Source organism: Lissotriton vulgaris, chromosome 7 (assembly GCF_964263255.1).
Source record: "Lissotriton vulgaris chromosome 7, aLisVul1.2, whole genome shotgun sequence".
Taxonomy (NCBI): Eukaryota; Metazoa; Chordata; class Amphibia; order Caudata; family Salamandridae; genus Lissotriton; species Lissotriton vulgaris.
The window spans coordinates 1,503,571,560-1,503,597,610 of record NC_141695.1 but is presented as its reverse complement, the minus strand read 5'-3'; the positions used below and the strand labels follow the sequence as shown (position 1 = coordinate 1,503,597,610).

General features: G+C 45.9%; 1 protein-coding gene across 1 annotated transcript in view; it reads right to left on the bottom strand.

Annotated features, from left to right (window-relative positions):
* The window catches only part of PHF20 (PHD finger protein 20), a 1,006,161-nt gene that overhangs the window by 667,309 nt on the left and 312,801 nt on the right, over window positions 1-26,051 (bottom strand). The window contains exon 7 of the mRNA XM_086932347.1: window positions 18,553-18,660. Coding sequence (XP_086788473.1) covers window positions 18,553-18,660 — 108 coding nt within the window. The remainder of the gene's footprint in view (window positions 1-18,552; window positions 18,661-26,051) is intronic.

Below are 26,051 nucleotides of genomic sequence, written 5' to 3'. Positions count from 1 at the left end.
ATCCAAAAAATGATAGGTAAAGAAAAGATGCTCACCGAAAGGACTGATCTCCCAAGGAGGGCAATGGGAAGCCAGTAGGGAGTAGAAAGCTGTAAGACCATGAGAAAGATGGCAGAGAAACAGTAAAAGAGGCAGCCGCAAAAAGGGATGCAACCTTAGATCGGGCAATGCAAAGGGACCAAGGACAATAGTCCAGAGACCAGGCTCAAAACTAAATGAAAGGAGTCTACACAGCGTGCTCAACCGCAGCAAAAACATGAAACAAATAAAGAGCACCCACCGATTGTCAAAGAAACTATTCTGGTAAACAGATTTAAAAAAAATGGAACTCCAAAAATAGAACGATGGAGAAAAGAGAAAGACCAATGAATGTTGACGAGCATCACTAGAAAAATAATTGATAAAAAGAAAACGCTGTTATATTGAAAACCTTGATAGATATACAAGGTATCTCCCTTAATAATGCAACGTAGACACTCACTGAAGAGAAGGTAGTAAACAGACAAGTACAACCAAGAAGGTTGAACACACATACCTGAAGTAAAAGACATCCATTCAAGAGATATTGTATATACATGCAGAGAGGTAGACATCCAAAGTTATGTATACAAGGATAAATATGCATATTTCATAATTCCCAAAAAGACACAAGTCATACAGGGTACAGCAAAAGTATATTCACTACTTCAAAAGGTAACCCACGTCTTCCGCTAGTGAGCATGAGGGCGAGAAGTGGAGGAGCGCAGGGCACTTCAAGAATAGAAACAACCAAGGAACGACAGATAATACATCTTACAGTAGTAAAAGAAGTTGTGACAATAATCGGGGTGAAGACAGAAAGACAAGGCCGGAAAACAGCAACACAGTGCCATATAAGAGTTGGAAGTGGAAGGCATTGCCCACTACAGGAAAACAAGGGCAACCATTCAAGAACCAATGCCACTGATTGAGGAAGGGTGCCAGCAGGCGGTAACAGGTGGAACTAAGAATAAACAGCATGTGGAGTCAACCATGAACAAGACTGCCAGGATGAAAAAAAAGGCTGGCAGAAACTAAGGGCAACAGTCTATTCTGACAACCACACATTGTCAAACTCATGGAAACTTGAGAAACCAGCAATACACCTAACCAATGCTCTAGACAGAAACTGGGAGTTCAGATTGAGGGGAAAAACCCCCAGGAAGGAGAAAAAAGCCCCCAATGTTGGATGACAGCGCAGAAGCAGAAATTCTTAGTTGGACAGATAGGATATGTCCAAAGATAAAGCAATAAAAATGACCCCACAAAAAAAGGGGGGTAAAAGGAACCTCTCCCAAAAAAAGGAGCGAAAAAAAGAAAAAGTAGTTCACCACATAGAACAAGCATTTACAATGCAATGGTCTCGGCATCATTAAAGGTAGAGCTATTGGCATTGCTCATGACATTTCTTTTGTTTTCTTTAAATCATAAATCAATGGCATTGTCATTTACATTGCCAGCACACGGCACTCTGCACTCAAAAGCACACGGCACTCTGCACTCAAAAGCACACGGCACTCTGCACTCAAAAGCACACGGCACTCTGCACTCACTACTCGGCACTCTGCACTCACTACTCGGCACTCTGCACTCACTACTCGGCACTCTGCACTCACTACTCGGCACTCTGCACTCACTACTCGCACTCTGCACTCACTACTCGGCACTCGGTGCGCCCTCCATCCCTCCCTAAATATACATCCCTTTAAGCGCGTGGAAAAATAACGTCGGGCACATAAACAGTAACATCCTGGACATAACTGCCGGTATGCTCTTCTCGCGGCGCTGTTCTGCTCTGCTCAGCCCACGATGGTCTCAGGTGCGAGCTTTGAGCAGGGGCTTGTGGGTGAAGTCTTGCGCTTTGGAATGCGAAGGATTTCTCTCCCTTCGGATATTCTGCTCCTCGCTGGTGTTGCCTCTGTCTCCGTCTCCACTCAGGGGGAGGGGGGGGGGGGGGGGGGGGTGGGGGGGTGCGTCTCAGCGCCTCGCAGGGGGCACTCTCTGTGTGCCGGGAAGAAGCAGAAAACCAAAGCACAACGTTGGTGAGGTCTGCGTCCTGACTCACTGCTCCAGGGTGCGTGGGGCGCAGATGGGCAGCGGTGGACGTCCCCTTCGATTTGCAGTGAGCAGCAGAAAACTAGAGGCGCGATGTGTACTCTTGGGCACACAGAGACTGCCAGGTGGAGGAGGCTGCGACTTCTTGGGGCGGCTGTTGTGAAATGGCCTTAAGAAAAGCGCCGCCATTTTCAGATTCGGGGGCGTGTTTTTTGCGAAAAATAACGCCCCCGAATCCGAAAAAGGCGGAGCTTCTTTGGAGGGACGGCTCTCTCCTCCAATGGCTGGCCTCCATTTAGGAAGCCAGCCAATGGTGGAGAGACAGGGCAGGGAGCCGGGTTCTGAAGCCCCACTAGATGACATTAATTCTCCGGTCCGGAAGCTGCTTCGCAGCTTAACGGTCCCTCGACCTAAAAATGACGCCACGAAAGGCGGGAGCAGCATACAGAGCTGTGAAGGAGAGAACAGTATTATATACTACGAGGAGGAAGATACAGGCTAGAAAGAGAAAATTAGCCTCCTGTGAAATAAGGATCCAAACAAATGAACTGCTGACCCAAGGGAACAGAACTGAAAAGAACAGCATACCTACAACAGCATACAACTGCTACCACACAGGTGCAATGGCAGATATCTATAAAACCCAGCAGGATGCATCAGCAGTGGCTGTAACCCATTTAGGTAGGTATGAACACCTAAAGGGTGGTCATGTCTTTTAGGATAGTCCCAGCATGTACATACCAAACTACATACGTTTTGTCCCATCCACACAACATAACGGTTCTACACAGGTGACCTTTTACCTAGTAGCTTACTACTGTCTCAGACATCAGGCTCTCGGTACCCTATCTTAATCCCTGTACCCAACGTACATAAACATGTCCCCAGGCACAGCAGATTTATAAGGGTCGCCACTTTTTTTTATCGATGGCCAACAGCCAGCTGTGCATGACCAGGTTTGTTTAGAAAAGGATTAGCAGAGGATTCGCAAATGTGGCCAAAACATATTGATTCGAGAAGAAACCCTGGACTGACCACTTTCGTACAAAAGACCTGCACTCCCCCTCACAGAACTGAGGAGAATTCCTTCAAGGCTGGACAGAGACTCTGCGGGCTGATCCTTCGACAGGCAGAGACCTGACATCCCTTGTGGGGTGCCATCCTCTACGAAGAGACGGGGTCCTACATTCAGAACCACAGGGTGAGGGGTTAACACATCCCCGGGGATTTCTTGGATCTATCAGGATCTGGGAATGGTTCCCTCACTTGAGGATTTTACCACATAGGGAACAACCTTTGCTACAGTCTACGTTAGAATAGACTGTACCACAACCATATCAGTTATTCCTGAAGTATTGAAACAGATACAAAATGGATACAGGGCAGGACCTGCCATGGACTAGGGGATGAAACGGCAGAGTAATTTTGACCAAGTCTTGGCAATAATGCTAAACAACATTAAGGGGAAGCAGCAGATGTGGCTACACGCCAACACTTAAGGGAAACCGCTCCTACAAATCAGGAACGTGCATTACCAAAAATTATCAAGGAAACCTATGCTTCACTAGATAGAGATAGTTTGGGATCCAAACCAGGGAAACCACAAATGGTGAGTAGTTCTGATAAGGATAACTCAAAGCAAGCACCTACGTCTTCTAAAAAGAAATGGGATGATAATAATTAAAAAATGATAATAATAAAGGAAATACTTTACGATCAAGGGGTGGGTCTCGCCAACGGGAGTCCTCTGAAAAGAGGTACAACCTTAGGAATCATGACAACATTAGGAAAACTGACAGGTATCAGGATACTGGTACACGTCCATTTCATTCCTTTCCGGGTTCATCAAAAAGCTCATAGAGGCAAGGATGGTCAGACCAAAAAAATGAAGATCGACCAAAGGGGAAAAGGGAAACACATTGCACTTGAGATTTCATTATCAAACAGGAGCAACATAAAGCAATACCTCAATTGAAAAAGAAGAAAGTATCTGACTTAAAAATTAGAAATACCCAGGTTACTAAGGACTCGGCTTCTAAATGGGTAATGGGCTCTGATGACGCTAGACAGAGCAGCAGAAGTAACAATAGCTCACAAGAACCTGAAGGAATTTCTGATTACAGCAGTGTTGAATGAATACATCATGGTGGAAACACCTGAAACAAGAGCGAGTGTTCCACACAGTCTACACAAAATTTATCTCCAAATAGAGGGGACATCTCAGGAAAAATTAAAGGTCTCTTTTGGGAAAATTTGACATTTGAATACAACATCCTGTTAGCAGAAAAAGATTGACTGCTTGCATTTATAATGGTTTCCCCAAAAGGTGAAAGCGTCATTTTGCTTGCTTTTTCCCACCTCGTTCCTGTTTCTTTAAAACGCTCAAACGCGAAAGTGGGCGCTGGCTCCGCCATTATACTTCAACCATGTAGGGTGAGATGTGGAGTCCAAACACCACGAAATCGCATTAAAAACTACTCCAACACCACAGAGACAGTACCCTATTAAAAATGAGGTGAAGAAACAGGACAAAGAAATGCTTGACCAACTAGAATACCAAGGTGTGATTGAAAATTGAACCTCGCCAATGAACAACCCTCTGCTTCCCGTCATTAAACCAGACAGCACATCCTTTGGCTTTACATTACAGTCATTTGAACACTTGCACAAAAACATTTGCAATTCAGAACACACATAATGCTGCAATAATGAATAACATTGTGCAGAAGAAATATAAAACACTAGATAGCGCAAATGGATTCTTCTGCCAAAATATAGCTCCTGAAAGCAGATATTAGACCAGATTTTCTGCCCTCAGCACTCTGTCAATTTTATCGTTTGCCCCAAGGCTATAAAAACAGCCCTGGGCTATTCTTGGCAAGAGTGTCAGCGCTTTTACAAACTTGCGATGAGGAGGCAGTGTCCTACATAGATGATATTTACCTGAAAAGACAATGAATTACTTGAACACTTGTGCAGGGTAAACAACAATTGTTGGTTTTGCCAATTTGGACTACAAATTTAACTTAAAAAAAAATCTAAAATTGCCCATCCCAGCATCCTATTTTGGGACATGAGCCGTCAAGTGAAGGCAAAAGCCTGTCCGCTAACTTTTTAGAAAAGTGCTCGCTAATCCAGCCTCTAAAGACTCTGAAGTGTTTACAATCCATTTTAGGACTTCTAAATTTCAGCAGAAAATACATTCAAGACCATGTAGAAAGAGTCAAACCTTTTCTACAACCAGATTTCACTCCAAACAAGTGGACTCAAAAACAGACAGACACTACGTTCAGTTCAGGCTGACATTATAGCTTCAAAACACAGTAACCGTCCGCAACCTGGTAATACAGGTCTCGTCCCATAGTTATTAGGGTATAACTAAATAATCAACAGAGACGGGCCACCCAAGAGTGACTAGTTTGTCATGTAGTGTCTGACACAACAGGAATTGTTTATAAGAACCCTCACACACCAACCTAGTTGGTGTCATGCTTCATCATTGGGTTCCCAGTTGGGCAGCCGAGTGCCACCCGACTGTGCTGCGACACCTGATTAAAGTGGAGCTGGTTTTTTTGTGTGTGCGATGAAGTGGTGCAAGTGATGATGTTTAAAAATACTTCTGGGAAACTCACTATACCGTACTTTATTCGCAGTGGCCCAGAGTATTGTTAAAAAATGAGATGGATAATATTTTAGGACTATATTTAAGTGTCTGAATTATCCTAAGGTCAGGTCGACATGTTTCAGCTCTATAGAAAAATTCTGGTGAACTTTCTTCAGGACCTTATCAATGTAGTGAATGGTGTATTTAAAGTAAAAAGTGGGTGGTAAAAATGAATAACCACGTGTGTAGCACATTTCTACACACTCGCTAAGGTGCGTTTACCATGCAATTGAAAACTAACAATCAATGTTGTTTTAGCTGTAAAAAAACTTTTAGAGAGAAAAATAACAAGACAAACCAACATGTAACATTTTAAAAAACAACATGTGTGTAGATTCCAATCATACCTCAAAGTTAGATACATGGCAGGTGTCAGTCATGCGTTCCAGATCAACTGAAAACATTAAGATAAGTAAAAACAGTGTGTGCCTGCAGCTTTTGGGAGCATGCGGATGATGCCAGCAGGTCATGAATTCATGCTACCGATTATCCAGTTGCCGCGGTAAACAAAGCAACGTGCCTTTGCTAATTATACTGGCATGCTAGTGGCATAAATCGATCAGCATGTCTAAGAGCAGGGCTCGTGGGCGACTAACGCGCTTAAGCTAGCGGCCATTGAGAATGTTTAACACTGAATAAGCTGTGAATAGGTGAACTCGTGGCGCATTATGGCGTACAAGAAAGGCAATTATGTGAATCACAGGATTTCCATGCTTCTGCGTGGGAGGGCTATACGTCTTTAACTTTGAGAAAACACATCTGTTCCAACCCGGAACTCCCCTGTCACAACACACATGTTTTTACACAAGATACATAGATGTTTTCCGAGTTTGGGAAGGATCTGAAGATTCACTCCACGATTTCCTCAACTGGATAAACGGATGTGATTCCAATCTTAAATTCACTAGCACCATCAGCAGAAAGAGTATCACTTTTTTGGACTTGGACATCACCCATGTCAATGAAAAACTAGAACACACTTTAAGGAGACGGAAAGGAATTTGCTGCTCCATTTCTCCAGCTTCCACCCTTGTGCGTTAAGGGAGAACCTACCGTACGAGCAATATCTGAGACTGCGCAGAAACTGCAGCAATGTGGCAAGCTCCTGGCCTAACCAAAAAAAATACAGCATCGAGGGTACCCGGACAGGATTACGAGCAAGGCAATGAAGAGGGCCGGTAACCAAAACAGAGAGAGCCTGTTAAGATTGCACACCAAAGGCAGACATCTCAGTACCTCTCACCTGTGTGACCACATACAACCCCATATCATGCCAAGTGGCCAAAATTGTCCAAAAACACTGGCAAACACCAATGGGAAAAACCCATGTTTTCCTATAAAAGAGGAAGAAGCTTTAAAGACAGCCTGGTCCGGACAAGACCACCACAAGCTGATTTATCTATGAACACTATGCACAGTGAGTGGGGCCTCCCCAAGGTGACCACCCACTATCCGTGTGGTGACTGCAGCGTCTGTCATCTGACAAAACCAGTAAAAACCCTGCAACTGGAACCAGGGAAAGTATGGGAAATTCGCTCACACACTAACTGCAACACAGACAACTCCATCTGCATGATCACATGCCCATGTGCCCTTAGGTACGTGGGCATGACAAGCCAAAAAGTGAAGAAGAGGATTTGTGAACATAGAAGTACCATCCGATGCAAACGAAACACCACTCGGATGACGAATCACTTTCTGGAACAAGGCCATGCTACGAACGACATGGAGTGGGTCATAATGGCACATCTGACGTCAAAGAATGCCAACATCCACAACAGTTGCTGGAAAAAGATCAACATTGGATTTATCGTTTATCTACCCACTGTACAGGTTTAAATGACAATATTCAGTGGACCAGCTTGAGTAGGTAGATCGTTCATTTACTGACAGTAATGATGATGATAAAATTAATCCATACATAACAATTACATCTTATGTCCTCTGGCACAAGAGCTAGCAGCGGAGTAATTCATCCCCCTTTGCAATGTCCAACATACACTAGGTGTCATACACAATAAACATGTGTCCTAAGACCCGCGAGCTGCGCAGAGTACACACAATGTTGCACGACAAATAGACATTAATCATTCACCCCGTCTATTTGATAGTGCATAACAATAGCCTAGATGGTGACATAGCGGATTGCCACACGACTGTAGTATCTTCGTATTCAATTCACGACATGCCTTTAATTATGCACGTCACGGGCACTGCATGCTTGATTTAAAAATACACACACTTCAGGTGCGCAGCAGTCACAGCGCAGTCAGTCACCATTAAAGCCTTTCCTATACGTAGACTTGGACGCTGCATGCGTCATCATTGACACAACATTTCTGGCGGCCGCTATGTTCCTGTATGCGGACCTCTAAGCCTGGGTGCGCGTTCTAGTAGTCATGCGCGCCCTCACCCTCATTGCTCCTGCCCAGGAAGTATACTTATACGCGGCCTCTAGAGACACTGACTACCATCCCGGTCGAGAGGACGCCACAGTAGGTTTGGAAGTAGAGGAGAGACGTAAATACAGTAAGACCTTTCCTTTTAAAATGACAAGTGGTCCGTTCAGGTACCACTTCATTACCTTGCCCTGACCTTTGGTAATCTTTACTTCATTATTTTAAAAGCCACCTTCTCCACCTCAGAGCACAGAGTAGGAGCTCTTCCCGCCCTGGACACGTAAAAGCATGAAAATCCCATGATTCACGTAATTGCCTTTCTCGTATGCCATAATACGCCACAAGTTTGCCTATTCACAGCTTTTTCTCAGTGTTAAACATTCTCAATGGCCGCTAGCTTAAGCACGTTAGTCGCCCACAAGCCCTGCTCTTAGACATGCTGATTGATTCATGCCCATAGCATGCCAGTATAATTAGCGAAGGCACGTCGCTTTGTTCACTGCGGCAACTGGATAATCGGTAGCATGAATCCATGACCTGCTCACACCATTAGAATGCTCACAAAAGTTGTGAGCGTGCACTGTTTTTACTTATCTTAATGTGTTGTCTGTTGATCTGGCACACGAGTGACACCGGCCATGTATCTCACGTTGAGGTATGACTGGAATCTACACAAGTTTTTAAAAATGTTACATGTTGCGTTGTCTTGTTATTTTTCTCTCTACCGTTTTTTTACAGCTAAACCAACAATTATGGTTAGTTTTCAATCGCATGGTAACCACACCTTAGCGAGTGTGTAAAAATGCGCTACACACGTGGTTAATAATTTTTACCACCCACTTCTTCACTTTTCCCTTTAAATACACCATTCACAACATTGATAAGGTTCTGAAGAAAGCTCACCTGAATTTTTCTATAGAGCTGAAACATGTCGACCTGACCCAAGGATAATTCAGACACTTAAATATAGTCCTAGAATATTATCCATCTAATTTTTTACCCATACCCTGGGCCACTGAGAATAAAGTACGGTATGGAAAATGCTACTTACCATTATGCATCTGTTCTTGGCATGTAGAGTTGCAGATTTCTACATTTTGCATTAGATCGCCACCTGGTGTTGGGCTCTGATGATTGCATGTGGTTGTCGTCTTGGAAGAAGTCTTTGTAGTCACGAGATAGGTGACTCCTCCCTTGGAGGATAGTGCGCATGGGCATCAGCTCCATCCTTAGATTGTTTTTTTCCGCCACCGAGTTCAGATGCAACTTTTCCGCTTCGGTGAGGGATTTTTAAACATCACCACTGCACCACTTCATCACACACAAAAAACAAAAAAACAGCTCCACTGTAATCAGGTGTCGCGTTCGGCTGCCCAACTGGGAACCCAATGATGAAGCATGACACTAACTAGGTTGGTGTGCGAGGGTTCTTTTAAACAATTCCTGTTGTGTCAGATACTACATGACAAACTAGTCACTCTAGGGTGACCCGTCCCTGTTGATTATTTAATTACTAGATTGGGACAAGGACAACCCACGTACTGTCCTAACTCTCTTCATTGTTTTTTTGTGTTGAAATGTTTTATTAAAAAGTAGTAGGTGAAACTACAAAAATACGTACAAGTATTACGGTATGACTATATTAAGTTCAATGAAGGTTAGACAGTTCCAATTGCATACAAATCTAATTTTTACACGAATGCTGAAAATCGATTTGCAGTAACAGAAAATACTGATGGCAGTACATACTGCTGTAGGGACTACAACCCGGGCCCCATTGTAAAGATTCCGACGATTTTACTCCACTTGCAGGAGACCTCCTAACCTAAAAGCAGCATAATCCCCGGGGAGCTGGTTCTGCTGGTCCCCTGAGCCAGCCTTCCTCCTAGTCTGTCTTTGTGCTCAGAAGTCCAGGGCTTTCCATCAACTGGTACTACAGGGGTGTAAGGGTCCTGGGTGTAAGGAGACCAGCCTCACTGGCCCTTGTGGGGACCCACTGGTCTTGGAGTCAACTGGTTAGAGTCCTTACTCTTTTCTAGGCATCAGGGGGTTCCTGCTTCCAGTTGTCCATGGCAGTTCCAGGGTCCAGCAGAGAATCCCAGAAAAAATACCCAGGCTAGAGAGTCTCTCACTTGTGCACATGTTTTTAAAGGGGAGAGGAAGGTTCCAGAAGTCAGACACCTTCCAGCTAATCCTAGGATGCACAAGGATCTATACAGATATCATTTTGAAAATTGCAGAATTGATTTTTCCAACACAGGTTACGCCCCAAATCGAGTAGTCAATATTCTTTGTAGGCCAAAGGTAAGCGAAACTGCACTCTAAGACAGTGCTCTTCCTATGTGCATTATAAAGAGCCACAAGAGACAAAAAGGGTAAATCACACTGACTTTCCCTAATAGTGTACACTAACATTATCCTACCACAGGCCAATAGCTAATCCTACAGAGTCCCCACTACGCAGTTACCAAGATGTGCACAATAGCAGTCTCCCACGCACAGCCCTCACACTTGCGCACATGCTCATGTGTACCCAGCCTGGTGCGCCTTTTACCCTGGTCTCTGTAGGAAGCTGACTCGGTTGGCAGAGGTGGGCACACCTGGGCTGGCTAATTTTTCCTGCCCGTCTTCCCGCCGAAAAGGAGGGGAGACAGGAAGGGGGGCCTGCTCCTGATAGCAGGAGAGGCTAGTGGTCGCATTACAAAGGCTGCCAGGTCTTTGAAGCTCCCCTGCCACAGATAGCTCTTTCTGTCCTGGGGGAGGTGTGAATACCTCTGCCCAGGAAAGGCTTTGTTTCTGGGCTCAGGGAGAAAAGGCTCCCACCCTAGGGGTCCAGGAAGAAAACAAGTTACTTACCTGTAACTTTGGTTCCCCAGTATTGGTACTTTCATAGATTCCCATGCTTTGTATCATTCCCCATCGTCTGAATGGGAGCCTCGGTAATAGCAGTAGGTACAAAAGTGAAAGACAGGCCTAGGCCTCATCTCATTTTGTAGCCCATCTGCCTCTTTTTGTAAAAGAGAACAAAAAAGTTGCAACAACCAATCAGGGTAGCCTCACCCCATAGAACCCTCCTGAGAGAGCCTCAGATTTTCATAGCAGTTGTGTAAAAGTAATTACATTTGCTGTAGGCTGAGCTTTCCCAGGGGAGGCGGATGGGGGCATGCGAATCTATGAAAGTACCAATACTGGGGAACCAAAGTTACAGGTAAGTAACTTGTTTTCTTGCCCCAGTATTGGACTTTCATAGATACCCATGCTTTGTATCAGAGTAGCTAGCAGTAAGCCACGAATGCACATTTTGTTATCATATTTAGCCAAAAAAACTTCGGAACAATAATCAAATAAAACATTTGCAATAAAGGAAGGAGGGATAGAAAGGAAAGCTCACCGCTCACTGGAATAAATTCCTCAGGACTGCTTGTCCGACTGCTGTATCACTCCTTGTGGAAGAATCCAAACAGTAGTGTTTCGTGAATGAATGGGCACTGCTCCATGTAGCTGACCTACAAATGTCCTTGATAGGGACACCAGAGAACAGAGCCGTAGATGATGACACTGATCTCGTAGAATGAGCTTTTATCTGTCCCCTCAGCGGCTTCCCCGCTGCTTAATGACAGAAATGAATCGTGCTGGCAATCCAAAGTGATATCCCTTGCTTTGACCAGGGTAAACCTTTCCTTGGAGCGTTAAAAGCGACAAAAAGTTGCGAAGTCTTCCTGAATCCTTTCGTACGTTGAAGATAGAACTTCAGGCATCTTTGGACATCCAAAGTGTGGAGAGATCTCTCCGCCAGAGATGAAGGTCGAGGAAAGAAAGTATTTAGTACTATAGGCTCATTAAGGTGAAAATCTGAAGGGACTTTTGGGATAAATTTCGGATTTGTCCGTAAGATCAAAGATTCTTTTTTGAACTGTAAGAAATGCTCAACGATTGTGAGAGCTTGAAGTTTTCCAACTCTCCTGGATAATGTTATCGCCAGAAGAAAAGCAATCTTCCAGGACACAAACTTAAAGTCCTCTCTATGTATTGGTTCAAAAGGAGCCCTCATGAGATGGGCAAGGACCAGGTTGAGTTGCCAAATTGAAGGAGGAGGTCTCACCGGAGGGAAAGCCCTGAAGAGACCCTTTCCGAATTACTTGATCACCCTCGCGGACCAAACAGAAGTGCCAGAGGTTGTTCGTCTGAACCTCGAAATCACTGCCAGATGCACTTTAATGGAAGAGTATTGAAGACCTGATTTAGCCAAAGACAATATGTATGGTAAGATTTTATGAGGAGCTTAAGTAAAAGGATGAAGATTTTCCTTTTGGCACCATGTACAAAAAAGCTTCCATTTTGCATGATAGGTCCTGTTTGTACTAGGAGCACGAGCTTGAGCTAAAATGTCCTTGCAATCTTGAGGGATATCTAAAGCATTGACCTCCCGGTGCTCAGGAGCCAAGCTGTCAATCGCAGAGAGCTCGGGTCCGGATGCATTACTTGGCCCTGGGACATCGTCAGCAGGGTAGGAATTGGACGCAGGAGAATTTGTTGATCCTAATATAGAAGGAGGAGCTCTGTGAACCAAAACTGGTAGGGCCAAGCTGGGGCTATTAGAATCATGGTGCAGGGTTCCGTCTTGAGTTTCCTCAGTATCCTTGGTATCAAAGGAATCGGTGGAAAGGCGTAAAGAAATGCGCCTGACCAGGCTATCGAAAGGGTATTCCCCAGCGACCCTCGATGGTGATACCTACTTGCCTAGAACTGGCATTTCATGTTCTATGGAGTCGCGAACAGTTCTATAAGAGGAGTGCCCCAACAAGAGAATATTCTGTCCAGAATTCTATGATCCAATTCCCAATCGTGGGAGACCGACCTTAGGCGGCTCAATGAATCCGCCTCAACATCGAGAGAACCTGGTAGATGTTCTGCTTAGAGATATCTGGTGACGAATAACCCATTCTCCGATCTCCTGAGCCTCTTTTGAAAGGAGTTTGGATTTTTTTCCGCCCTGCTTGTTCACATAATGCATGGCCGTTGTGTTGTCTGTACGCACCAGAACTGTGAAATTTCGAATTTTTGGAAGGAAAGCTTGTAGAGCTAAACAAATTGCTCTCAGTTCCAGTAGGTTGATGTGAGAGGTGCGAAGCTCTGGAGACCATTGATCGCTCACTTGAAGATCCTGTAATGCATCTCCCCAGATTTCTAGAGAAGCGTCTGGTCAGGGCTAACGGAGAGGAAGGAACCGTGAAGGAGAGACCTTCCTAGATATTGCTTGATATAGTCCACCACCTGATCGACTCCTTCATGACACGAGTAATCTTTATCCTGTCTTCGAAAGACCCCTCTGCTTGACGTCTTTGCAAGTCTAGTTGTTCCTGCAGGGGACGCATGTGAAGCCTGCAGTGCGGAATCAATGCAATACAAGATGACATCGATCTTAGAAGGGATTTGTACTGACGGACTGAAAGTTTGTTTCCTTTGAAACCGGTTGACAGGAAGAATCAGTCTGTTCTATCTCTCCTCTGAAGGGAAAGCTTTGCAAAGAGTTGTATCCAGAATGGCACCCAGAAATCTTGCCGACCTGGACGGAAGAAGGACAAACTTGCTTCTGTTTAGGCCTAGACCCAGATGACTGAAAAGTAGAATACAATCCTCGACTGCTTTTGAGGCTGCTTTAGAGGTTTGAGCTTTTATCAGCCAGTCGTCCAAGTAGGGAAACACCTGCAGAGACTGCCTTCTGAGAAAAGCTGCCACTGGTGCCAATACCTTTGTAAATATCCGCGGTGCAGATCTTAGTCCGAAAGGTAGGACTTTGAACTGAAAGTGGCTCTTGGCTACTGTAAAGCGAAGATACCTCCTGTGGACCAGATGAATGGGAACATGAAAATATGCGTCCTCTAGATCTAGAGTCGCCATATAATCGTAAGGATTTAGGAGACGCAATATATCCTGAAGAGAAACCATCCGAAAAGAGAATTTTATGAGATAGGTGTTGAGCTCCCTCAGGTCTGGAATTGGGCGCCACTTTTCTTCCGTCTTGCGGACCAGGAAAAACCTGGAATAGAATCCTTTCCCTTGTTGGGTCTGAGGAACCGATTCTATCGCTCCTTTGATGAGCAGCTGTTGAACTTCGAGACGCAGAAGATTTAGATGTTTTGATTCCGTGGCGTGAGGAGCTCTGGATGGTGTAAATTCTTGAAAATCTAGTGTGTGGCCGAATTGTACAATGTTGAGGACCCACCGATCCGATCTAATCATTTTCCAGTTGTGGAGGTATTCTGATATCCTGCCCCCCACTGATGTTACTAGAGGGGAGGAACAGTAGACAGAGCCATGAAGCCGCTATTGTCATTTAGACGTATCTCTTCCCTGACGTCCCCCTCGTCCTCTTGATGGTTGGCGAGAGAAAGACGCCGATTGACCTTGCCGCTGTGAGTATAGGGGCTTGTATGACAGAGGACTGTGAGTAAGAAGAGTAGCGCTGTTGGTTGCCACCTCTGTACGATGAAAAACCTCTCCCTTTCGCACCCCTGAAAGGAACCTTGCGGTAATGCAATGTCCCCAAGGATCTTGCCGTGTCCGTGTCCTTCTTGATGTCTTGAAGGGCATCATCTATATGCTTTCCAAAAAGCATTTCTCCGTCATAAGGTAAGTCCAAGATCTTATTTTGGACTTCTTGGCGAAACCAGGTTGCCAGAAGCCAGTCCTGACGCATTAAAACTGCTGATCCCGCTAGAGCTCGGAAAGCGGTGGTTGCTAAGTCCATAGCACAATCTATCACCTCCGAAGATGAACGTTCCCCTTCCTCCAGAATCTTCTTGGCCTCTTCCTTTGCACCATCCGGAAGTTGGTCAACAAACGGGGATAAATCGCACCACATTTGGCGATCATATCTACCCAGGATTACAAGAGCATTAGCAGCTCAGACTAGAAGGCGGGCCATTGGGGAGAACCTTTTCCCTACGTTGTCCAGGCGTCTCCCCTCTTTGTCTGGCGGTGTCGTAAGAGGCGCAGATGGATTTTTGGACTTTCTTTGTGCTGCCTGGGAAATAACTGAGTCCGGCTTTGGTTGACCAGTCAGGCAAGCGGGACTGTTCTCTGGAGCCTTATATTTTTTTTCTAGCTGGGGAAGAACAGGAATGGCCGTAGCTGGATTCTGCATCACCTTAGTACCTTCCGACCACACATGTTCGCCTATCGATATTGAACGGATGGATTTTCGGTAAGGCTCCTTGAAGTCGTAAAGGAAACAGTTTGACTGTACTGTAGTAATAGGAAGACCAAACCTCTTGGACGCCCTCTCCATAAGGTAATGAAACCTCCAATGTCTGCTGGAGGAGAGGTAGCAGGATCCGGCAATGGTGAGGCTGGATCTTGAATAACATACTCGTCCCAATCTCTATCCAGGTCTGGGGTTTGATCTACACGATGATCGTCATCAGTTGAGTCATCATCATCCTGAATAGGAATAACCTCCCGATGGCTTTCTTTTGGATCTGGCTCCGAAGCTCGAGAAACATGAGGTGTCACTGTAACTGGAGGAGTAGCAGGAATGGAAGGAGGAGAAGGCTGCGCTTGCTGGTCCGAAGCTTGAGACTTAAACCTTCTTTTGTAGTCCTGTAGCATCATCTGCAAGTCTGTTATGAGAGAGGAAGGCATTGCCACAATGTCTTGCTGTTGAGGCCTCTTGCTGAACAAAATGGTGTTCCTCCGTATAGTAGTCAGAGTCTGAATCTTGGTACTTCACTTAAAGTTGGGATGGGCTGTAAGCATTCCCATAAGGGCCATCCTCATCATCTGATTCCTCCTCCAAAAGCAAAGTTGGAGGCAAGGGTGTTACTCTGCGAGGAGATGTCATCTCTGGGGTGATCTGCTGTCTTTTTATAGAAATGTGGACCCTTTGAATCGTTGACAACGTCGACTAGCTCGTCGTCGACGCGATCTTTATGTCATCATCGTCGACGTTGAAGATGTAAGCACCATCGTCAACGAGAAGGGAACAGGTACCTTAAACGTCGACGAAGATATTACTGAAGCCGGCGTCGACGAAGCTGCCGTCGACTGTCCCGTCGACAAAGCTGTAACAGAACCCAAGTGAATTTTGGATGTCGTCGTCTACGTACCAGATATTTTCGTCGTCTGACGAGATTTCTTATCCAATTTCCCTTCCTGAGGGACAGTAGCAGGTTTTTTGAATACCTTCTCCTTTTCAGATGGTGGAGAAGCAATAGAACGGGTTTTCTGTACCTTTTTTGATGACTGTCTCCTCAGTCCGTCCCAGCCTCTCCTTTACACCTCGGTGAGGAGATTGTTTGGGACTGGGCCTCTCAGACCTATCAGAGGTCACTTTCAGGGCCTTAACAGGGGGCTCAGAAGATGTTGAAAGGGAGGACCTACCCCTGTTCTTGGATCTCCTGGAGGACGCAGCTGAGGAAGAATCCTCACTGTCGGATGATAGAACCTGATTACAAGACTTCTTTTTCTGCAACCAGGTTAACAAGCAGCCTTCCCTGTCTCTCAAGGTCTTCGTAGAGAAAGTCCTACAGATCTTACAATCTGTGGCCTTGTGATCTGGGTACAAGCAGCATATACAGTCCTTATGCTTGTCCTCAATGTATAGCCTTTTCTTTGAACAGGTAGCACAAGCTCTGAATAATGCCTTTTTCTCCTTATCAGACATATAAAAGAGTTGAAAAAGAAGAAAATTCCAAAACTGAAGAGAAATCTGAGCAGAGCTCAGTGGAGACTCCCTTAGCACAATGTGCGGAAGAAAATCCGAGGCTCTGTGGCTCTCTCAGGAGGGTTCTATTGGGTGAGGCTACTCTGATTGGTTGTTGCAACTTTTTTGGTCTTTTTTTACAAAAAGAGGCGGATAGGCTACAAAATGAGATGAGGCCTAGGCCAGTCTCACTTTTGTACCTACTGCTATGGTATTTTTCTATTACCGAAGCTCCCATTCCGACGACGGGGAATGATACAAAGCATGGGAATCTATGAAAGTCCAATACTGGGGCATCATGTCTTGTGGTGGCAGGCTGATGTGTACCAGTCAGGGAACCCACCAGAGGCTGGTCGTTTTTCAGGGGGCATCTCTACGATGCCCGCTGAGTGCATTTTTCATTAAATCCCACACTGGCACTTTGTTCTACACCAAGACACGTAGCCTGAAAAGGCAGTGTGTGTGTGAAGGTACAGGGCCTCTAAGGGTGGCACAATCAGTGCAGCAGCCCTTAAAGGTCTTCCCTGGTCACAGTGCCCTGGGTACCTGTGGTACCATTTACTAGGGGCTGACCTGTGGCCAGAGATGCCAATTGGGTTTGGGTTAGTTTTGGGGAAAGAACAAAGGCCCTGGGCCCAGGGCACATCAAGTAAGAGTGCATCAGTAGTCTGGCAAAAAAGTGTGGGGGTTTCTGTTACTGCAACAGAAACCCAGCTTCTCAGTCACAGCAGCCTTAGCTTAAAAGGCAGATACTGGTGGCAAATACATGTAGACTGTTCGCCATGTGACTACCGTTAGTGAGATACAGCGAGGCTCACCCACAGTGAAAAGACCAAAATAGGGTGATCGAATTATAATGGATGTTGCTTTCTATCAAAAACCAAGCAATCACTATAACCAGGTGACATTAAAAGAGGCCTGGGTATTCCAATACATGCAGAAACTGGAATTCAAGAAACAGAAGTAATGGTCAGAGCTCTTAATGCCTTCATGGAAAGTCTGTAAGTACGCACCAAATTTCTTGGCAAAAGCTGCCAACAAAAGAGGCAATAAAAAAATACTCAATTTTTGGCAGGCCCACTGGCCCTTCCCTTATAATACAAGGCATTATTGTTGTGATATCCTTCATCAAGCAGCAATGGAAGTAAAAGACTGCACACAGCTTAAAAAGATTATCAATATACTGAAATCTCGCAAAATGTACAGCTACTTCCTCTGCCAGTGATTGCATATGATGAAAGACATAACAAGATAGCACAGGAAAGCATGACAACACACATTTAAAGTTCCATGGAAGGACAGAAAATACACCAAGCTCGAATTAAATATTCAGACCTCTCGACAAATATTTAATTTAGTGGTCACAGAGTTGAGATCTGCAGAACTAGAAAGGCTGAACATAGTGATTAAGACAAGAATAGAAAGAGGCTGTATCTTCTTAAGAGAAGTCTTCAAAAATAGTACCATTAAGACACTTTTAACGTTTTAATTTAAAGGTGTTTGTCACTAGAACCGCTCTCTTGCCAGCTCCTATGGACGGCCTAAGTTTGGTTCCAAAACAAAGCAGACATATGTGGGAAGGATTTACATGGCATTCGCCCATAAGTGTATATAATTTGTTTTAAACCACAAGCAGATTCCAACGATATCAATTACCACAAATGTCCTTATATTCTATAAAGTACATGCCACTGTACTAAAAAAAAGCTTACGCAAGTTTTTCTCCAGCCGAGATCGCTTTGATTGGACTTCAACCGAAATGGAGATTTTGCGTCGCCTCAATTTCAGGAATAGTGGCTTTAATGTTTGGGATGCTGGATCTAAACATTGAAAAAAGAATACATAAACAGAACGTGAGACATGAAAACATAAAAGAGATAACAGTATTTTTATAATGACTAGATGGTGGACATTCTCTCTCCTATTTACGACCAATGGGATAGTCTATTTCCTAGTGGCAATATTGGAAACCGCTGCAAACAGCAGTTATGACACCAACGCAGTGTGGAGACTTAGAGGACTTTCATTGCGGTCCTGGCTCAATCTGTGCTACTGGACAATAAGCGTGGGTACTGGTAACCCAGGAACACAATGTTACTACAATCCCATTGAATAGCCAAGCTACTATTTTTTTAGAGCATTTCACTCTCACGTTACCAACGGCGAGAAGCCAAAGTTTAGTATAAGAGGGGGTAGAGGTAACACATGGAGATCCAATTTAGCAAAAAAAAAATCAACATCAATGCTCAGTCAGTGTTTTATCATATGAAAAAAAATCCCAATTTAACAGGTAATTAAAGAGAACTTGTCAAACATGGACACAAAGAAAACCAGAAAGCGCTCACACTTCTGTGGTTGTGTTATGATCCCAAATGTTAGGCTACTCCTTTCCTGCAACGGCTGTGAGACGCCAGCAGTCTGTACCAGCGCGGGTCTCGCAGGTTGCTTCTTACGGACACATCGGTACCGTTAAGATACGACCAAACTATTCTTTTAAGGCCGACCGGAGACGGCAATTTTAAGCATGGACTGTATAACGAGCTCTATGACTGCATTCTCGCGTTTTCTATCTGTAGCTACGCCAAAGTTTGAGATATTTTCCCCAATACCGGGCATCTGATAGAAACATCATTTCAATACCGCAAAATCTTCCGCAATGTTATAGCCATAGCGCTACGTGTTTTCCGTTACTGGGCAACTCCGATACAATCAGTGGAGGAAAGACAGGCCAGATAGATACATCCTCTATCGTGACTACACATAAAGAAGTCCTTCCCCCTAAGGAGAGTTAATAACGATTACCTTCGAAATCCACATTGTTTTCTCAAGATTTTGATCTAGAAAGGCAGATTTCAGTATCCTTTCCATTTGCAACATCCTATGTCATTGATATTACTGTGGTTCCTGAAGAAGGCGTTCCAAATAACACCGAAACGCGCGTCGAACAATACAATCTGTTTGCCACGAATACATGTTATACTATATGTTTTTTTAATGGGATATACTGTGTTCTGTATTATTTGGTTGTTTATGTAATAGGTTTATTTTGTGTAATTTGTGTATTTTATTGATTGTTTTTAACCATGAACATTCGTTTACTTATTAAATGAGACTTTATATTTTTATAATTACTTAGTTTGGTGTCTTCCTTACGATTTCTCCCTTGTTATATGTCGATAATGTGCCAATTTGTTTACATTGATGATCCCAAATGTTACCATAGCTCCTACATAATTGCTAAAAATGTGTATAGCATTGGCCATTAAGCCAATTTAACTATATGAGCCTATAGTAAAATCTCAAACTTTTGAAATTAGATATGATTAAAATATGATCTCAACTTTTGTTTTTCAGGGACCTACCCCTATAAATACTAATTGGATGTAGCCATGAAGCAAAGTCCATAGTGCTGACTGATATCCTGGTCATTGACTACTTTTCCTGCACCCTCCCCCAACCTTTTAATTGATTCCAAAAGGGGAACTGGTGAGGGTGTCCTGCATCACAGGGAGAAAGGTTTCCCCGTACTCCACATGCATTGTCCGTGATGGATTCTACTAGTACAGAGGTTTACTGTATGGCTCAAGAAAGCTGTGCATTTTTGAAGTATAAATTTATTTCTAGTGACCTCAGTGTTTTCCCACCATCTAAATCACCAGTCATGCAACTCCAATGGGTGGATAAGGAAGTAACTGACTAATGAACAAAACGGGTTCTGGCCACTCATGACATTTGGAGGGCACCTTGGTATCCACAGATCTGTTTCCATGGCTATAAACGCAGTTACACTGTGGTATATCTCTTCTAGCCATGGTCATCCAAGATTGCATATTATGTAAGGTTCTTTTTCTTTTACAAAAATTACTGGCTATGTCAGATACGCAAACAACCTGGGTTCGATTAGGTATTTGCTGAGGCTCCTGCATCCCACTTTGTTACAACTCTTTAAAGCTAAAGTCTCCTTTTCTCCGGGGAAATCTGGATCATACATTATCCTGTCTTATGACTTGCTTTACTGTTTTTTCTAAGTATCATACTTTTACCTTTGGAGTTGTGACTGTGCTGTTTGTTGTCACCACACAGGCATGTCTTCTACATTGCTATTCACGTTTTCCCTCACTCATTTCACATACCGGATGTTGGGATAATATCACTTTGGATGATTGCATGTCTTACATTTCTGATAGATGTCGGAATAGAATTCTTTCATCATTCCTTTTTTAATAGCACATAGGTATACACACAATGGTGAAAGTGGAGCACCTATAGAATAAGGAGCATATGAATACAGTTGACTGACATACAAATTGTGTTTCTTCTCTTTCATATTACCATCATGGCATGTAATCAGCCTTGAGAAACCCACTGTCCGATGTCACTTGTCAGACATGTGTCAGCTGAACCATCTGTATTTTAAATGACCGTGAAAACAACAAAGTATACTCACCACCCCCCTTCGTGTGTGTTCAGGATTACTTGCTTGAAGAGGTGAAACGAAGGACTATTGCATTTAACTGCCAGCAAAGATATTATATTTGACACAACATAATATGCTAAAATAAGTCTATGAGCATTCCAATACTGTTATGTCAAAAGCGATACAGGAAGGACGTGGTTATGGTATCCTGTTTATTGACATTGTGGCAACCATATGTCCAACAATTGATTACTAATTTGTGATCAAAAAGAATTGCACATTACGTGTTGGGACGTGCAACTGTAGTACCATAGCTGCCTAGCTATTTGTACAATTGAAATTCCCTTGTGGTGAAGGGATGCATGGTTGTCTGAATAACGTCCAAGCTTCTGGAGAAGGTCGAAAGCTGCCAACTGTTGCCGCTCTATCTCCACGCATGAAGCAGAGGTACGCAGGTTCAGCCTCAAGACTGATCGGAGGACCAATGCTCATGCTCAGGAATACCAGAATTCCTGTGCCCAATCCGGAGCCACAAGAATGATTTGAGCCCAGTCATTCCTGGTACTCTTGAGAACTCTGGACAAGAGTGGTATCGGTGGAAAGGCGAACAGGAGGATGGAGCCCCACTCGAGACAAGGCACTGCTTAGCAAGAGCCACCTTGGAAATTCCAACGCACAGAATTGCTAACATTTCTCATTCCTAACAGCAAGCAAACCTAACCAAGACCCGCCCCCCTCTTGAAAGAGACCTTTCACTACATTCAGATGGAGACATAATTCTTGATCCGCTCAACGACGACTAAGTTTGCCCACTCTGGAATTCAGAGTGCCCGCCAAATGTTGAACCACAAGGAAAATGCCCTGACATTCCAGTAATGTCCAGAGATACAGGGAACATTGACGAAGGGCCCACAACTCCACTCCACCCAGTTTGTTGCAGTAACACATGGCAGTGGTGTGGTCCTTGGAAAGTTGGATCCGCCCTCCCCTGATCGAAGGGAGAAAGGCTTTCTATGCACCTGGCAGCGCCACGGAAAGACCCAAAGACCTGGTCATAGATTTGCTGTCTTTAAAGTGCTCTAGCACGGAGTCTGCCTTTTCACTAAAAAGGCGGAAGCCATCATAGGGCATGTCCGTAAGGGAAGCTTTGACATCCCCTGAAAAGTCAGTGGTTCACAACCAGGAGTGGCATCAAAGTACTACAGACAACCCAATCACTCTGCATAGCAAGTCCTTTGTGTTCAGCCTACAGCAATTGCTTGACTGAGTATGGTTCTGCCTCCTCCCAGACTGTAGGCAGCACTTGTGCAACTTAGTTCAACACTGTGTGGGTGTACCGGCCCAAGGCATGCAGTGTTTACCAACCATCGTGCTAGGCTGGTGGAGGAGAACATCCTCTTCCCAATCAATCAAAGTACTTTTAAAGCGTGCTACTTACCTGTGAGGGTCTCAAGGCGCTGAGGGGAGGGGGTGCCCCTACTGCTCAAAGAGCCAGGTCTTGAGGAGTCTTCTGAAGGCGAGCAGGTCCTGGGTCTGCCGTAGGTGGGTAGGGAGGGTGTTCCAGGTCTTGGCGGCGAGGTAGGAGAAGGATCTGCCGCCAGAGGTTGTTCGTTGGATGCGGGGGACAGCGGGGAGGCTGGCGGTGGGGGTGTAGAAGCTGAGTCTGCTGTTAAGGTAGGCTGGTCCAGCGTTGTGGAGTGCTTTGTGTGTGTGGGTGAGGAGCTTGAAGGTGATCTCTTGTCGACAGGGAGCCAGTGTAGGTCTCTCAGGTGGGGGGTGATGTGGCTGCGGCGGGGGACATTGACAATCAGTCGGGCGGAGGAGTTTTGGATGAGTTGTAGTTGTCGTAGGTGTTTGGCTGGGATTCCTGCGTAAAGTGCGTTGCCGTAGTCCAGTCTGCTGCTGACGAGGGCCTGTGTCACCGTTCTTCTAGTTTCGGTCGGGATCCACTTGTAGATCCTGCAGAGCATGCAGAGGGTGTTGTAGCAGGAGGAGGAGACAGCGCCGACCTGTTTAGACATGGAGAGGGAGGAGTCGAGGATGAATCCCAGGTTGCGTGCATGGTCGATGGGTGTCGGTGCTGTTCTTAGTGTGGTCGGCCACCAGGAGCCGTCCCAGGCTGAGGGGGTGGGTCCGAGGATGAGTACCTCCTTGTCAAGTTCAGCTTCAGAAGGCTGCTCCTTATCCAGTCGGCGATGGCCTTCATTCCCTCGTGGAGGTTGGTTTTGGCGGTGTGCGGGTCCTTGATGAGGGAGAGAATGAGCTGGCGGCGTAGGAAATCATGTTCAGGTTGTGCTGGCGGACCACTTGTGCGAGGGGGGCAATGTAGACGTTGAACAGCGTCGGGCTGAGGGATGAGCCCTGGGGGACGCCGCAGATGATGTCGGTGGCCTCGGATAGGAAGGGCGGGAGGCGGAGGCTCTGGGTTCTGCCGGAGAGGAAGGAAGTTGTCCAGTCAAGGGCCTTCTCTTGGATTCTAGCTTCAAGGAGGTGTGTCTTTAGAGTGCGATGGCAGACCGTGTCGAAGGTGGCTGACAGGTCCAGGAGGATGAGGGCTGATGTTTTGCCGTTGTCTAGTTGGCGCCTGATGTCGTCTGTGGCGGCGATGAGGGCTGTCTCAGTGCTGTGGTTGCGTCTGAATCCGGACTGGGACGGGTCTAAGATGTGGTCTTCCAGGTGGCGGACCAGTTGCATGTTGACGATTTTCTCTATGACCTTCGCCAGGAACGGGAACAGGGCGATTGTCCGGAAGTTCTTGAGGTCCTTGGGGTCCGCCTTGGGCTTCTTGAGGTGGGCGTTGATTTCGGCGTGTTTCCAGCTTTCCGGGAATGTCGCTGTTTCGAAGGAGATATTGATGACTTTGCGTAGTTGGGGTGCGATGGCAGCGTCTGCTTTGTTGAATAGGTGGTGTGGGCACGGGTCATACGGGGATCCTGAGTGGATGGAGATCATGACCTTTTGTGTCTCGTTATCGTTGGACCAGGAGGTCGGGCGGTTGGTGCTGGTGGTGTTCACAGGGGAGGTGGGGTCTGGCGTAGTCGTGACGGTCATGGTGTTGAAGCGGTCATGGATGTCAGCTATCTTGCGGTGGAAGAAGATGGCTAGTGAGTCGCACAGTTCTTGTGAGGGCGGTATGTCGTTGGCGCTGGGGTTGGAGAGTTCCTTTACGATGCTGAAGAGCTCTTTGCTGTGGTGTGCTTTGTTGTCCAGGCGGTCTTTGAAGGAGGATCTCTTTGCTAATCTGATGAGGTGGTGATGTCTGCGGGTGGCGTCCTTGCGGGCTGCGTGGTTGGACAGAGTGCGTTCGTGGAGCCATATCTTCTCCAGTTTCCGGCATGCGTGTTTGGAGGCCTGCAGCTCGTCGGTGAACCAGGTGGCTCTCTTGCTGGCGTGGTTGTTCGGAGGGTTTCTTGAGTGGGGCGAGGGTGTTGGGGCAGTCATCGATCCACGATCTGAGGTTGCGGGCTGCGATGTCTGGGTTAGTAGGGTCGGTGGGTGGGTTTTGGGTGAGGGTGGTGATCAGCTGGTCTTCGGTGACTTTGTCCCAGCAGCAGCGAGGTAGCTGTTGGGTGCGGTGGTGCGTGGTTGGTTTGTTGAAGGTGAAATGGATGCAGTGGTGGTAGGTCCAGTGGAGTTCGGTGGTGTGGTTGAAGGCGACATGGGTGCCTGTGGAGAAGATGGGGTCCAGCGTGTGGCCAGCGGCATGGGTGGCGCGGTGACGAGTTGTCGAAGGCTGAGGTTGGCGAGGTTGTCGATCAGGGTGGTGGAGTTGGCGTCGTTGGTGTTCTCGAGGTGGAAATTCAGGTCCCCAAGGAGGATGTAGTCCATGGAGGCGAGTGCGTGGGTGCTGGCGAGGTCAGCGATGGAGTCGCTGAATTGGGCTCGGGGTCGTCTGTAAAGGACTGTTCCTCTGAGGGTCGTGTTGGGGTTGGTGTGGATCCTGAAGTGCAGGTGTTTGGCGGTGTTGAGGGTGTCGTCTGCGTGGGTGACGACCTTGAGGATGGACTTGTGGATGATGGCTATTCCTCCTCCGATTCCGTTGGCGCGATCCCTGTGGGTGATCTTGTAGCCGTCCGGGATGGCTATGGCGATGTCAGGCGCCGAGGAGTCGTTCCACCAGGTCTCGGTCAGGAAGGCCACGTCCGGGGCGGAGGTGTTGAGCAGAACCCAGAGCTCCACAGCGTGTTTGCGTGCGGAGCGGGTGTTGAGGAGTATGCAGCGGAGGTGGATGGGTCCAGTCCTTGGGGGGTTTGGTAGTTCTGTCGCAGGTGAAGCTGCAGGTGTGGCAGGAGAAAGGTCCGTGAGTCAGTTTCGGGGCGGCTTGTAATCAGGTGTGGTTTCGGCAGATGTTGAGTGCGTGGGGGGTGCTGGCGTCATAGCGGAGTCTGGTGTTGTGGTATCCAGCCTTTTGCATTCTCTATATGTTCGAGCAGTAGGGAACGCACCATGGTTAACACAGGAGATGGAGGCTTGGACCACCAAGCTCTCCGGAGTGGGATGCTGGGTGAGAAACCTGGAGTCCCCAGGAATGGGACGATGGGCAACTGTCATGTTTAAAGGGTAGAAACTGACTACACAAAATTCAAATATATTATCTGATTTTTTTTAATGGATTTGATTAAAGCTGTGGATTAAGGGTTGTCTCAAGAACACAGTAACAAGTACCTCTGCCTCTTATTCTAGTGTAGCAGTTAAATTCCGAAAATAAAGCAATTTTATTTTAAGACTACTCTTAGATCAATGTACAAAAAAAAAGAAAAATGTTTGTGCACAGGACATCACCTGCAGTATGCA